Source organism: Ovis canadensis, chromosome 9, assembly GCF_042477335.2.
Source record: "Ovis canadensis isolate MfBH-ARS-UI-01 breed Bighorn chromosome 9, ARS-UI_OviCan_v2, whole genome shotgun sequence".
Lineage (NCBI taxonomy): Eukaryota > Metazoa > Chordata > Mammalia > Artiodactyla > Bovidae > Ovis > Ovis canadensis.
Genome location: NC_091253.1, coordinates 96,006,361 through 96,020,806, shown reverse-complemented (window position 1 = coordinate 96,020,806; position 14,446 = coordinate 96,006,361). Strand labels below are relative to the sequence as shown.

Sequence of the window (14,446 nt, the reverse complement as noted above, 5' to 3'; positions counted from 1 at the left end):
ATGAAGTAACTGACTATCTGAATGTTACAAAAAAAAAAAAAAAGATTGAGGCTTAGAAATATAAAATAACCTGGGGAAAATTATTTGATAACTGTCAGAATCAGACTTAAAGGATATAAGCTGTGCCAGTGGGTGCAGTACCAGTGGCTTCCCAGGCAGTACTAGTAGTAAAGAACACGCCTGCCAGTGCAGGAAACTTAAGAGATGCAGGTTCAATCCCTGGATAGGGTTTGATCCCTGGGTTGAAAGATCCCTTGGAGAAGGGCATTGCGAAAAGTATTGTTGCCTGGAGAACCCCATGGACAGAGGAGCCTGGTGGGCTACAGTCCATAGGATCACAAAGAGCTGGACATGACTGAGTGACTAACACACACACACAGTGGGTATTAAGGGAAATTGATATTCTATGGTCACCCTCCAAGATGAAAACTGATTTAATGGGAAAGTAGTATAGTGTAGCAGTTTGGAGCAAGAGGTACAGAGTTGAAAGACATGAACTTAGGTTTTAACTTAATTCTTGCTAGCTTTATGACTTTGGTCAAACTATTTAACCATTTCAATCATTAGAAGTCTTCCAAATTTAAAAATTTTCTGACTTTCATGTGGAAAATGATGTCAGTAACTTTATAGGATTATTCTGAGAATTAAATGATTAATTTAAAGTTCTTAGTATACAGTAAGTACTCAAGTAATAACAATTGCTATCATCATGAACAGTAATAACAATGACATTTTTGAGAAATATATAGCATATTTTAATTTTAAAGGCATCAATTATTTTTAATTTCAAAAAAATTTCATTGTAGGATTTAAAGTCATTTTCATTCTCCAGCATTTCCATAAATTGGAATTTTTTTTCTTGGACATTTTCATGAAGCTTCAGATGAACAGCTAATTTTTTAAAAAATTATTTATTTTTATTAAAGTATAGTTTATTTACAGTGGTTTGTTAGTTTCAAGTGTACAGCATAGTGATTCAGTGACATATATATCTTTTTTTTCCTGATTCTTTTCCCTTATAGGTTATTGCAAAACACTGAGTATAGTTCCCTGTGCTTTACAGTATGTCCTTGTCACTTATCTATTTTATATATACTAGTGTGTATTTGTTAATCGCAGACTCCTAATTTATCCCTCCCCCACCCTTTTCCCATTGGTAACTGTAAATTTGTTTTCTAGTCTGTGAGTCTGTTTCTGTTTTGTATGTAAGTTCCTTTGTATCATTTTTTTTATTGGATTCCCTGTGTAAGTGATATTATATGATATTTATCTTTCTGTGTCTGGCTTACTTCATATTACTCAGCCATAAAAAATATAATAATGCCATTTATGGCAACATGCATGGACCTCATCCTAAATGAATAACTGTCTTCTGTATAATATGAAATACATATTTGGTGGCTCTCTCCTTGAGTGCTGTGTTAATGAGGTTAATTTCTGATTGGATACATACATGAAAAACACATGTAAATGTTCACTTCCTGATGAAAAGAAGTCAAAACAATCTTGCAGAAAATGTTCTGAAAAAGAGAGTCTGACTTGATAAATTATCAACTGAGCTAACATAAACTTAGAGCTAACTTATTATTTCCGTTTGTTGTATTTATCATTCTGAAAGAAAAGCTAGAGAAAATAATTATTGGAGACTATTTTTTGTTGTTGTTATTGTGGTGAAAAGAATGATGTTCTTTTTTAGGGACAGAAATGAGTTTTTATAATGTTATTCATCTTTTTATGTGTTTTTATTTCAGTATGAACAAAGCACATTGGTCAGTTCTCTGAGTGGCATTTGCAACGGTGAGTTAGCGTAAGGAAATCTAAGTGCTCTGACTTGACTACAGAACAGAAGATGAAACCCTTGCCTTCTCCTCACGGCCTCCTGCCTCTGCTCCCCTTCCTCTCACCTCCTTGTCTGCCTCTGCGCTCCTCCCTGCTTCTCGCCTGTTCTGCCCACCTGGCCGTTTCCCTCCCTTCCTCCTCCTCTCCTCTGCTCCTCCTCTGTCCTCCCCATTCCTCCGTCTTCTCTTCTTTGTCTTCCTCCTCACACTCCTAACTTATTTTAGAGATTAAGTTCAGACGTGTCAGCCTACACAGGATGAAGGTATAGAAATTCATTGTGAGGCATTACGAATACCTGAAACACTTAAATTAATGGTATCTTTTAAAATGGAAGGAAATACAATGTCCATTGATCAGAATACACAACGTTGAAAAGATGTCAATTCTCAAATTTTGTTATAGATATAAACTGAGTCACAATTAAAATTCTGATAGGATGTTTTAATGGCAGTTGATAAACTCATTCTAAATTTTCTACAAAACTCAAATGGCCAAGAATAGGCACAGCTGTTGAACTATATGAACAAGAGGGAGAGCTTGTTTTCTTATGTATGTATAAATGTATTATAAAGCCCTAATAATCAGTGCAGTGTGCTACTGGTTCAGAGATAAATGAACAGGTCAACAGGACAGAGCAGAGAACACAAAAGTGAGGAAAAGCTCACGTATATTGGTATCTTACTTGTGGCAAATGTGGCACTGGAGAGCAGTGAGCAAAAGACTGTCATTAATATACAACGATGAGACAGTCACACACCCATGATGAATGGAATTAGACCTGCATCCTGTCCCATCCCGTCTCATCCCCCAAATCATCCCAGCTCAAAGTTCTAAAGTGGCAGAAAAACTATAAATTTAAAAGAAACTATAGGAGAATATGTACAAGAAATGTTAAACATTATCATTAAACTTCACTGGAGTTTTGTTTACCAAATGTCATCATATGAAACATGTAAAGATATTTCAGTTCAGCTCAGTTGCTCAGTCGTGTCTGACTCTTTGCGACCCCATGAATAGCAGCACGCCAGGCCTCCCTGTCCATCACCATCTCCCAGAGTTCACTCAGACTCATGTCCATCGAGTCCGTGATGCCACCCAGCCATCTCATCCTCTGTCGTCCCCTTCTCCTCCTGCCCCCAATCCCTCCCAGCATCAAAGTCTTTTCCAATGAGTCAACTCTTCGCATGAGGTGGCCAAAGTACTGGAGTTTCAGCTTTAGCATCATTCCTTCCAAAGAAATCCTAGGGTTGATCTCCTTCAGAAAGGACTGGTTGGATCTCCCTGCAGTCCAAGGGACCCTCAAGAGTCTTCTCCAACACCACAGTTCAAAAGCATCAATTCTTCAGCGCTCAGCCTTCTTCATTGTCCAACTCTCACATCCATACATGACCACAGGAAAAACCATAGCCTTGACTAGATGGACCTTAGTTGGCAAAGTAATATCTCTGCTTTTGAATATGCTATCTAGGTTGGTCATAACTTTTCTTCCAAGGAGTAAGAGTCTTTGAATTTCATGGCTGCAGTCACCATCTGCAGTGATTTTGGAGCCCAAAAAAATAAAGTCTGACACTGTTTCCACTGTTTCCCCATCTATTTGCCATGAAGTGATGGGACCAGATGCCATGATTTTCGTTTTCTGAATGTAAAGATAAGCCAGAGTAAAAGAAGACAGACGTAATTTATAAAATGGAGAAGGAGTAAAAATGGCAGATGACCTGTTAGAAAAATGCACAAGAGACATGGACAGGCATTCCACAAAAAGAGACATTTTCAAATTTACTAATGAGCATATGCAGATATGCTTACTTAAACTCACTGATGTTGTTCATAATACTTGAGGAAATATAGATTAACTTTGCAATAAATAACACAATATATACAATTGATAGTTTTTAAAATCTGACAATACCAAGTATTGGTGAGGATATAAAGCAACAAAAAGTCTCTTGCAATGCTAGTGGGAGTGTAAACTGTAGCAACTACCTTGGAAAACTGTTTGGTAATATCATATAAAGTTGAAGATACACGAGATACACAAACCAGCAATTCCACCCCCAGTGTACATTCTAACAAGTTACATAAACAAGAATGTTCAAACAGTATTGTTTTTAACTATCCAAACCTGGAAACAGTTTGTATTTCAAAAAAAAAAAAAGCTGGTATGTATAAGTATGGAATATTTATACATTTGAATTTTTAGTTGATATATTTATTATATGGTACACATATACAATAATGAAAACTAGATGAGTCTTATAAACGTAACTGGGCCAAAATGAAAAGGCAAAGGAAAACAAAATTCAAATTCTACTATATAAGCTTAAAAAAAAAAGCAGGAAAAGCTGACATACTGATTTTGGCTCTTCTAGACAGTAATAAAGGAGCCTCTTAATATCTGCACCTGGAAACATATACAAGATTGTTCATAGTAACTCTGTTTATAATCCTCCCAAATGCAGAAAAATTAATACTTTTTAGAAGTACAGTGGATAAAAGAACATGTGGAATGTTTATATATAAATATATATTATAGTATCTGTCACATTACTTTAAAGTACTCCAAATATATAAAATATAGAATAGAATAAAATAAATGTCATATAAATATACAAATTAATCCCATGGCCCATATCAACAGGATAGCAGTCAGATGCTAGCTTCTCTGGTCTTTTCTGATTTCTCATGATAAATTCACTTTCTTTTCTTTTTTTTTTTAAATTTTAATTTCTTTTTTCTTTTTATTTTACTTTACAATACTGTATTGGTTTTGCCATATATTGACATGAATCCACCACGGGTGTACATGCATTCCCAAACTGCTTTGTGCTCTGAAAGGATGCTTATATCATCCTGGTATTGCACTTATTTAATGGTTGTTTCTCATAAGTCTTTCTCTTCTGCTAGCCTGAAAACTTTACAAGGGCATTCTCACCTCTGCATCCCTAGATCAGGCCCACTTTGCAGAGAGCAACAGCTGATCGACATGGTCACCCTTGCTGTGTTCCTGGGAAACCTTTTGTACCCAGTTATGCTTTTATAGTAGTTAGGACTGGTTGACTAGAATGTTTTCCTGGCATCCTCCTTCTCTCTCTTCTGACACTCCAGAGCATCCTGAGTCCCCCTACCTCTCTCGTACAGGAACAGCATCCACCTGTCACGGTGCTTCCCTGTGCTTTAAATGCTCAGGTTTCTCTTATTGCTCATGTTCTTGATTTCCTCTCAAAGTTTAAATAGTAAAACCCATAACTCTTGGTTTTGTTGTGTTTACATTTTCACTTCTGTTACTCTGATTCTGTCCTTAACTGTATTCAAGATGGATTAGTATGACTTTCCTATTTTTTTTCTGCTATGAGACAGTCTTGGTCTTACTCCATGAATAGAGAACACCCAGTTTCCTGTGATTACAGAAGATAAAATTAATTGATCAAGGCGCTTCCTCCTATGAGCCAAAGTAACCTGAGAATCTTCTAAACAGGGACCTATAATAAGCTATTACAAATGGTTGGTGTTGACCGGGAGTTGGTGATGAACAGGGAAGCCTGGCATGCTGCAGTCTATGGGATCACAAAGAGCCTGACATGGCTGAGCAACTGAACTGAACTGAACTGACACACAAGCTTAGATGCAGTTGCCATCCTAGCTTTATTCCATTCTGTGATGACAGACTCATCCTAAAAGAAAACAAAAAACTTCTTATCCATTAGCGATCTCTTCAGAGGATCAAGTGCCCAGTCCTCAGTCTGACACCTAAAACCCTTCCGTATCTTCTTAAACGGATTTCCCTTTTACTTCACATTGCACAAGTTCTCTATACCAGTCAGATGAATGAGTTTTCTTGGCTCCTACATCTAATTTAATCATTCCTGGATCTAACTCTTAAAAAATTTTTATTTATTTTAATTGGAGGTTAATTACTTTACAGCATTGTGGTGGTTTTTGCCATATACTGACATGAATCAGCCATGGGTGTACATGTGTACCCCCATCCCTAACTCCCCTCTCACCTCTTTCCCCATCCCATCCCTCTGGGTTGTCCCAGTGCACCTGGATTTAATTCTTTATTCATATTCTCCCTTCTAGAACCATCTACTTGTTTGCCAATCCAAATATTATACGTTCTTCAAGGTTTAATAGAGAAGAAAAGTAAGTCAAAGGGACATATTCTTTGGCAAACTTATTAGGTAGAAAAAGAAGTCAACCAGATCCATAGAGGCAAATATGCAATGAAGTGCCACTTAGAATTCAGTTCCTTCAGCTGTAAAATGGAAATTTAGTAACATGGAGAGACTACCACGGGCGCTCAATCACGTATCACTTTATATAGTTATAAAGTTGTTTTATTCACGCACATTTTCCTCCTCATTATATTTTTAAGGGAAGAGATGCATTTTTAATGTCCATTGCATTATCCTTCATTGTCTAGTGAACACTTGGTCAGTGAATGAAAATTAACACTGCTAATATTTGTATAGCGCTTCCAAGTTTTCAAAGGATATTCTTCTAAATAGATGAAATAGATAATGGCAGTTATCATTTTCAAATAGGTAATAGGATACTCTTAGTTTTACTGATAAGAAGTTGAGGCCCACTCTTGCTTTCTGGGGGGGTCTGTATGCTGCCTATTGAATATGTATCTCTCTAAATAACCTTACTTTCACTTAAAAAAAATAGATAACTAAATTTCTCAGGATCATGCAGTTGCTTAGGGGCAGAGGAGGACCTCAAGGCCCCATTGAAGGCCAATGTGTATAGGAAAGGGTGCTTAAAGCTGGGATTTGAGAGTTCGGAGCCAGATGCAGTCTGCAGAAACACAGCCAGGAAGGGTGGGTTGGTGCTAATCCAGAAAAAAGGAGGTGACAAAGAATGGCACTTATCTCTGCTTTGGTTGCAAGCTTGTGAAAATGAAGATGAAGATGGACTTAAGAGAGATTTCAATATGTAATTAACATAACCAGCACTGTTAGGGTATTGAGGGAAGGAGGAGGGCAATACAAGTGATGATTCAAAACTCTGAAACTCTCAGACTGGAAATCCAGGAGGGTAGCTAAAAGGAAAGGATACTGGAAAACCTTCCAGGATACGATACTGGAAAACCTTCCAGGAGATATCCTTGGGTTTTGGGAACCACTGAATAGATCTGGAAAAAACTAAAGCAAAGAGAAGTCTTGGCTGGGTGAGGGAGTAGGAAAGAAAAAAGAGAATAAATGATACCCCCTCCTATAAACAGTCTTTACAGAAGAGGAAGAATTGATTGAAAAAACTAAATAAACTTACAAACCATGTAAATAACGAGACGGAAGTCCTCATATTTTTCTGAGTGAAAACAGAAATTGCTCAAATGTGAAGAAATTTCCCATTACCGTGTTCGGTAAATTGTGTTCCAAAGCACTGTAGTCACACTGTGCCGTTGCCAAGAGGCACCCTGTCAGCATCTTTCTCAGCGTCATGATTTTTCGGGCTCACCTCCACCACCTTCTTACCTTCAAATTATCCTCCAAGTCTCAGCTTCCTTGTCCCAGTCTTCCTTTCATTCCTGTGTTAATTAATGAATGTCTTTGTTCACTTAACAAATCTTTCTTGTATTTAGTAAGTCCTACGCACATTGGTGGGTGCTATATGTTCAAGGATGAGAAAACAAGCGTGATTTCTATCATCACAGGTCCTGAAGCCTAAGCTGGTTCCCCTCCCTCAATTTCCCCCATCCTCATCCAGTACCCTAGATGAGCTGTACTTTGTTTGGAGGTTCTGGGGAGAATCTGCTTACTTCCTTACCCTTTTCAGCTTCTAGAGGCCATCCACATTCTTCGGGTCATATCCTTTCGTCTGTCTTCAAACCAGCAGTGTTGACATCTTCAAATTTCTCTCTGACCTCTTCTTCCATCATCACATCTCCGTCTTTGCCTCTGACCCTCCTGCTTCCCTGTGATAAGAACCCTAGGAACATTGGACTCCCGGCACCCGCCCCCCCCCCCCCCCAGCTGCCAACCCCAGGGTAATTCAGGATAATCTCATCTCAGTTCAGTTCAGTTGCTCAGTTGTGTCCGACTCTTTGCGACCCCATGAATTGCAGCACACCAGGCCTCCCTGTCCATCACCAACTCCCGGAGTTCACCCAAACTCATCCATCGAGTCACTGATGCCATCCAGCCATCTCATCCTCTGTCGTCCCCTTCTCCTCCTGCCCCCAATCCCTCCCAGCATCAGAGTCTTTTCCAATGAGTCAACTCTTCGCATGAGGAGGCAGGATTCTTAATTTAATCAAGTCTGCAACATTTCTTTGACCATGTAAGGTAACATATTCCACAGGTTCTAGGGATTAAGCTGTGGGCATCACTGGGGGCCATTTTTCTGTCTACAATTTCAGGTCTAACCTGTACCTCCTGAGCGCTTTCTGCATAACTTTCCAGCCTTGGTAACACTTTAGATTACTAGTTCAACTGACTCGTTTCTCAGTTTACTTGTGAGTCTGCTGAGAGTCAGTACCATTATCTCTCTTGTCCATCATTCTACTTGCATTTCTTAGAATGGTCCTTAGAGTAAGCACATGCCACATCTGTATTAACCAACTGCTTGAATGAGTGAATGAATAAAAGAGAGAATGTATACAATATGTACACATGTTTTCCAAAGATAGTGTTTTGGTTTGTCCTAAATATTTCTGATTCCTTATTTTCTCGAGCAGTTAGAGATATAAATCTGTTTCTCAATAATTACTTGATGTCAACAGAAAACGCCTTCTTTTAAAAAATTTTGAGTGATTCACAAACTGCCAGAAACCTTTTGAAGTATAAAAAAGCACTCCTAAATTATGCATCTCTGAATACTTTTTAATTAAACAAGTTAATGAATATTCCACAGGAGAGAGCTGGCTTGCACAGTCTGGAGTTAATCACCCACCCACACCTGATGGTTAATTTCTTCCTTTATTTTTCTTTGATTTTTGTAGATAAAGCTCATCATTTACCACATCTCCCATGAGTATATATTAGTTATCTCCTTTGCACATGCTCCAAGCTTACCTCATTTTGCTTAAGACATATTAGCTGTTCATTCAGTTTTCAACAACAATGTGAATTTTATTGCACTGACTGATTTACTTAGAAGCTTAAAACACAAGTATATATTAATAGTCATAGAATCAGCACAATGACAGAACTGAAGGGATACTATATAAAAGAAAACTTCACTTATTTTTGGAAAGATTTCAAGAATGTCCATTGTATCTAAATTTTCATTTGAGGAGATTGGTAACTTTGCCATTAACAATGTCTTTTTTATTTACACACACAAAAAAAGAACTGCTTCTCTTAAAAAAAAAGTTAATTTAAATTATTATCCACAACTACATGGCACAATTCTTTTGTTTTATTTCTTTTGGACAGTCTGAAAATGTGCATCCATTTCGATTAAAGGAACACAAAAGAGGAAGCTCAGATGTAAAAATGAAGGACAAAGCAAGCACATTCTGAAACAAAAGAAAAATTTTGTTTCACTATTGATTAAACCCAAACATTTTTAGTTAGCAATCTATCATCACTTAAATTATGAAATAATTACAAGAAAATATAGAGAACAGCATGTATAAATTATAAGTGAAATAAATAGGATAGAAAAGAAAAAAAACACCTTATTTCTTAAATAATTTTCTGTATTCTTTTACCACCATTTCTTAGTCATTTAGATTAGTATTCAATCCCTCTAAATGATATGCATAGTTTTTTCACTGGATTATTAAGTTCAGATTGACAAGTAAAATTGCCTATGAACTAGTAGTGACTTTCTGAAGCACTGAATTGATAGAAATTCTAGGGTCTTCTTTGAACTGACTGAGAAAAAGTGCCATGATTGATTAGCCATGTTTGGCTTGTTAAAGAATAGGGATGATAGAATGCATGTCATAACTTTAGTTGCAGATAATAATTTTATGTACCTCCTTCATAAAAAGCAATTATAAATAAAATAGCTGTTAATTTTTTCTGGGTTATATTAAGTATATATACTGAATTATATTCAATTTTACCAATGATAATTATGTTTTCTAGTAAATGAAGAATAAGGCTTAAAGATCTCAAAGAATTCATAATTTAATTTGGGTGGATTAGATATTAATGATAACTTTTTCTACATAAATTTTTGGACTAAGAATTTTAGATTTAGCTTTTTTGTGTGTACTGTACTATAAAAGACTATAAGGACATGGGAAAACAGACTTTGTTAATTTTGATATCAAATTGCATCATCACTGTCATTTTAAGATCTATTGCTAAATATGTCAGAGGTTTAAGTCATTTATTTAATCCAAGATATTAAATTTTTTAAAAATTACTGATTATTTTCTTTGTGTTTAGTAAGAGTAACCAGATTTACATAATGATGTGTTGGTAAATCCAAAAAACTTGGAGTGGAGAATATGGCATGGGGTGGTGGAGAAGTGTGATTTGTTGCACTTGCCAATTTCCATGGTGTATATATTTTCAAGCTACCACCATGCTGTCATTAAATGTGGAGCGTGTAAAGATATGTACACAGTTGACATGCTGAAAAGATATCAAAATAGCTGGACTGAGTTATCTTCTAAAAAATCATATACATTTTATTTTCTAAAACATATATTCAGAAGTGTTGCATAGAAAGCCTTCAAATTTTGAACTCCATGGTACATTGCAAATGATTAGTCTTACTAAAGCTTTTTATATCTAACTTTGTAAGCATACATCTAATCCATTATGTATATTTTATGCATGTATGACATGTGGATTATTGAACTTTTGTAGGGGAGCTTATCTGATATTCAATTGTTTAAGATTCTTATACTCTGAAAATTCAACAAAATGTTTCCAAATTGGATAAAACGTTTATGAATCATAAAAAATTTGCAAGGAAGTACATATCACAGACAAATAATGAGCCAAATGTCTCAGCAAATCTTTTAATATTCCTTTAGTAATTCTTCTTCTGTAGCTCTAAATAAAATGGAATAAAAGTATTTCTAAACTAATTAATGTAGTGCCAATCTATGTATATGTGTTTGTGTGTGTCTGTTTGTGAGACTAGGAGATAAAAGGAATAAATACCAATCAATGTTCCACTGTTTTTCCTTGCCTAGGATTCATATTTTTATTTTTCCTGTGATCTTAAATCCACTCTCCAATCTCTGATAATAGCAATGACATATTATATCTTCTGTAGTAAGGCTAGGTCCTATTTTTAGGCAAATATTGAATGATAATGATTACTACTGAGTGGCCACTGGATGAGCTAAGTTGTGGTCACTTTTCATTTTGCTTGAAGTTCTAATTTACCATTTTGAGCCAATGGTAGCATAGCCTGCATCTGTACTTACGTTCAAAGCTCCTTCTCACGGGAGAAAAGGGGAAACAGAGGGCACTACTGGAGTACTTGGCATGTGGTACTAAATTTATAAAAATAGCAAATTTTTAAAAATACACTTTTTAGTTTATTTGGCTGTGCTGGGACTTAGTTGCAGCACGCGGAATCGGAGATCTTTGCTGCAGCGTGTGGGATCTTCAGTTGTGGCAGGTGAACTTCTGGTAGCAGCATGTGAACCCTGAGTTGCGGCATGTGGGACTAGCGCCCTGGCCAGACATCAAGCCTGGACCCCTGCATGGGGAGCGTGGTGTCCTAGCCACTGGACCACCAGGGTAGTCCCCCCAATAAATATTGATTGAATGGGACAGGAAAATTTTGAGATCTTAAACTATCATCAGTGTTTAATGACAGTTGTTCATATGATTGGGATGCTTACCTTTCTGTATTACTTCTACTTTTGGAATTAAATATAGGCTATTAAATTCAAGGCTGCTTTTGCATGAAGCCTTCCCTGGTTGCTCCAGAGGGACATCTTCTTATTGTAAATTTCCATTCACTTTCATTTTTAATCATATGCTATTTACCAATATTATCCTTGGCAATCAAGTTATGTAGTAATAATTACCTGAGATAATATTGGAATAATCAAAAATTGAAGTTCAAAAATAATTAGTAGCCAACTGAAAATGTAGAATTAAAAGTGTTTGGAATTGATTTTGTTAAACATTCCCTGAGCCATCCAGGGATTCCCTGGTGGCTCAGATGGTAAAGTGTCTACCTGCAACACGGGAGACCCCAGTTTGATCCCTGGGTTGGGAAGATCCCCTGGAGAAGGAAATGGCAACCCACTCCAGTACTCTTGCCTAGAAAATTCCATGGATGAAGGAGCCTGGTGGGCTACAGTCCATGGCATCGCAAAGAGTCGGACATGACAGTGATTTCACTTTGTTAAAACATTAGGCCACTGTTGATCTTCCCAATATTCCACAAAGTCAATAGTGAAAATCTCTAAGAATTCTCTCTGATTCAGCTCTGTTCCTCTTACAGAAGAAGCTACCCAGCCCTGCCTGAATCCGAAGTGTTCTTTAATTCTGGATTGCAGTGGATTGACCTTTTCTGACTATACTGGCGTCTCCATGCTTATTGAGGTATTTGTGCAGCTTGTGTTTCCCTTCTCTTTAGGAACGGTGTTTTCACGGACTCTTTCTCACTTCTGAGGTCGTGACCCTACTCATCTCACCCATTCTCCCCAAAGGACATAGACTTTGTGCCTCCCGCTACAGTAGATTTCTTTTCAGGAGATTTCATGAAGTTTCTAGTTGTGCGTGTATCAGGAGGGTATAAGGGGAGTAGAGTAGGTGTTCACATGGGGCATGAGTTTTTACATTTTCAGTTAACTACTAATTATTTTTGAATCTGACTTTTGATTATCCCAATATTATCTGAGAATATGTATTTGAGATGTAGTGGGCATAGTACATGCTGGGCAGTCAACTCCTAGGCTTCTAGAAAGAATGAGAAAAGCTCCCTGCACGAGTATGTGCCCTGAAGTTGGCAGGATATGGTCTTTCATATTATGGATGGGTACAGTCTGACCTGAAACCATTCCTGGCCTGAATTATTGAGAAACTACCTCACAGGCAGGGACAGGTGGAGCTTTGGAAGCTCAGAGGAGAGCACAGCAACAGGTGTGTGTAAGGCAAAGTAGAGAGATTTCAGCACAAAAATCAGCACTGACCAGCATTTCCCAGCCTGAGATGCTTGACTGCAGGGCCGCCCACCATGGCGAGGGGGGCTGGGTGCTGAGGCGCAAGGAGGGGCTGGGATTGACTGCCGTGAAGACACTCAGAGGGGGCTCCTACGATACAGCTGAGGGAAAAGCCTGGGACTGCCAGAGGGGCGACAGGTCATTGCCTCCACCTCTGCATGCTTACAGATGTTAGGACACGTGAGTGTCCTTCACGAGTGCCCACAGTGGGACTGGCTGCAGCTGTGGTCTGCAACCCCAGAGGGATTTTGGCTGGCTGCTACCAAGGCCAACGTGAGTGCCAGAGGCAGGACAAGTCAATGCTTTGGTCTGCAGCCTCAGAGGTGGACACGCTGGCCAGCCACTGGAAATGTTGGCATGAGTGCCAGAGGCAGAACTAGTCATGGCTCTGGTCTGCAGTCTCAGAGGCAGGCACACCAGCCAGCTGCCGTCAAGGCCAGCGGGAGTACCACAGGCAGGGGATGAGTAGCGCCGCAGTCCCAACCCAAGGGGTCCAGGTGCAGGCAGCTACAAGCAGACACCAGTCACAGCCCGCACCTTCCTGGAGCTCAGGCACCTTGGCATTGCCTAGGTTCCCACGACCTGGGGCCAGTTCCCCTGGGAGAGTGCTTGACCTGCCTCAGGCTGCAGCAACACTCCGAAGGCTTTTACCACCCCAGGCCCTCCTCACACGTTGCACTTGTGCCTGCCATAACCCTCCCTCTTCCCGGCCCAGCTGAGTAAGTGAGGCCCGATATACCTCTGCTTCTGCCCCATCTTGTCTGAGTGGGAAATAGACACCAGAGCACAGCCTACAGAGGCAGGTGAAAACCAAAGTGAGCCGCAGAGGCTGTGTGACCAGTGGAGGTGAGCTTCCTCCTGCAGCCACAGGAGCAGCAGCTTAAGCCCCACAGCTGGCTTGAGGGTGTGGTGTTTGGGGGCAGTTGTGGGCTTTGAAGCAAGTACAAGTTGGAGTGTGGACAGGTTTGAGCCTGAGCTGACCCCACAGTGCCCAGAGCAGGTCTGGAGACCTTCATAGAAATACTGGAGGTCTTTCTGATGAGGCACATTAGCTGGAACTCACTGTGTAGCAGGAAAACTGAGAACTGAGGCCACACGAAAATAGTCTTCTTACCACCTCTCTCTCTCTTTTCATTTTGTTCTGTTCTTTTTTATTAGTACTTTAATATTTATTTTTTACTTAATATTTCCTTTTTTAAAGCTTATATTTTTAAGTAAGTTTATTTTATTTTTTCCTATTTCTACCCTAGTATTTTGTTCTGTTGTACTGCTTTCATGTTTTTGGTTCTGAATTTTTTCTAGCCTAGTTTATTGTGTGTGTTATTTATGGGTTTGCTTATTGGTTTGGTTGCTCTCTTCCTTTGTGGTTCCACTTTTTAAGATTTTATTTTAGTTTTTTGTCTTTTTCCTTTTTTTGAGTATGAATGTATGCGTCTCAATGTGTTTGTCTGTTCAGTGTTACTTTTATCATTTGTCTTGGGGATTTGTCTGTCCACTCATTTTTTGTTT

At 38.6% G+C, this 14,446-nt stretch overlaps 1 protein-coding gene across 4 annotated transcripts in view; it reads left to right on the top strand.

The window, feature by feature from the left end:
• The window catches only part of SLC26A7 (solute carrier family 26 member 7), a 147,204-nt gene that overhangs the window by 119,340 nt on the left and 13,418 nt on the right, over positions 1-14,446 (top strand). For all 4 annotated transcript variants that reach the window (XM_069600647.1, XM_069600649.1, XM_069600646.1 and 1 more), the window contains 2 exons: positions 1,752-1,797; positions 12,217-12,317. In XM_069600647.1, coding sequence (XP_069456748.1) covers positions 1,752-1,797; positions 12,217-12,317 — 147 coding nt within the window. The remainder of the gene's footprint in view (positions 1-1,751; positions 1,798-12,216; positions 12,318-14,446) is intronic.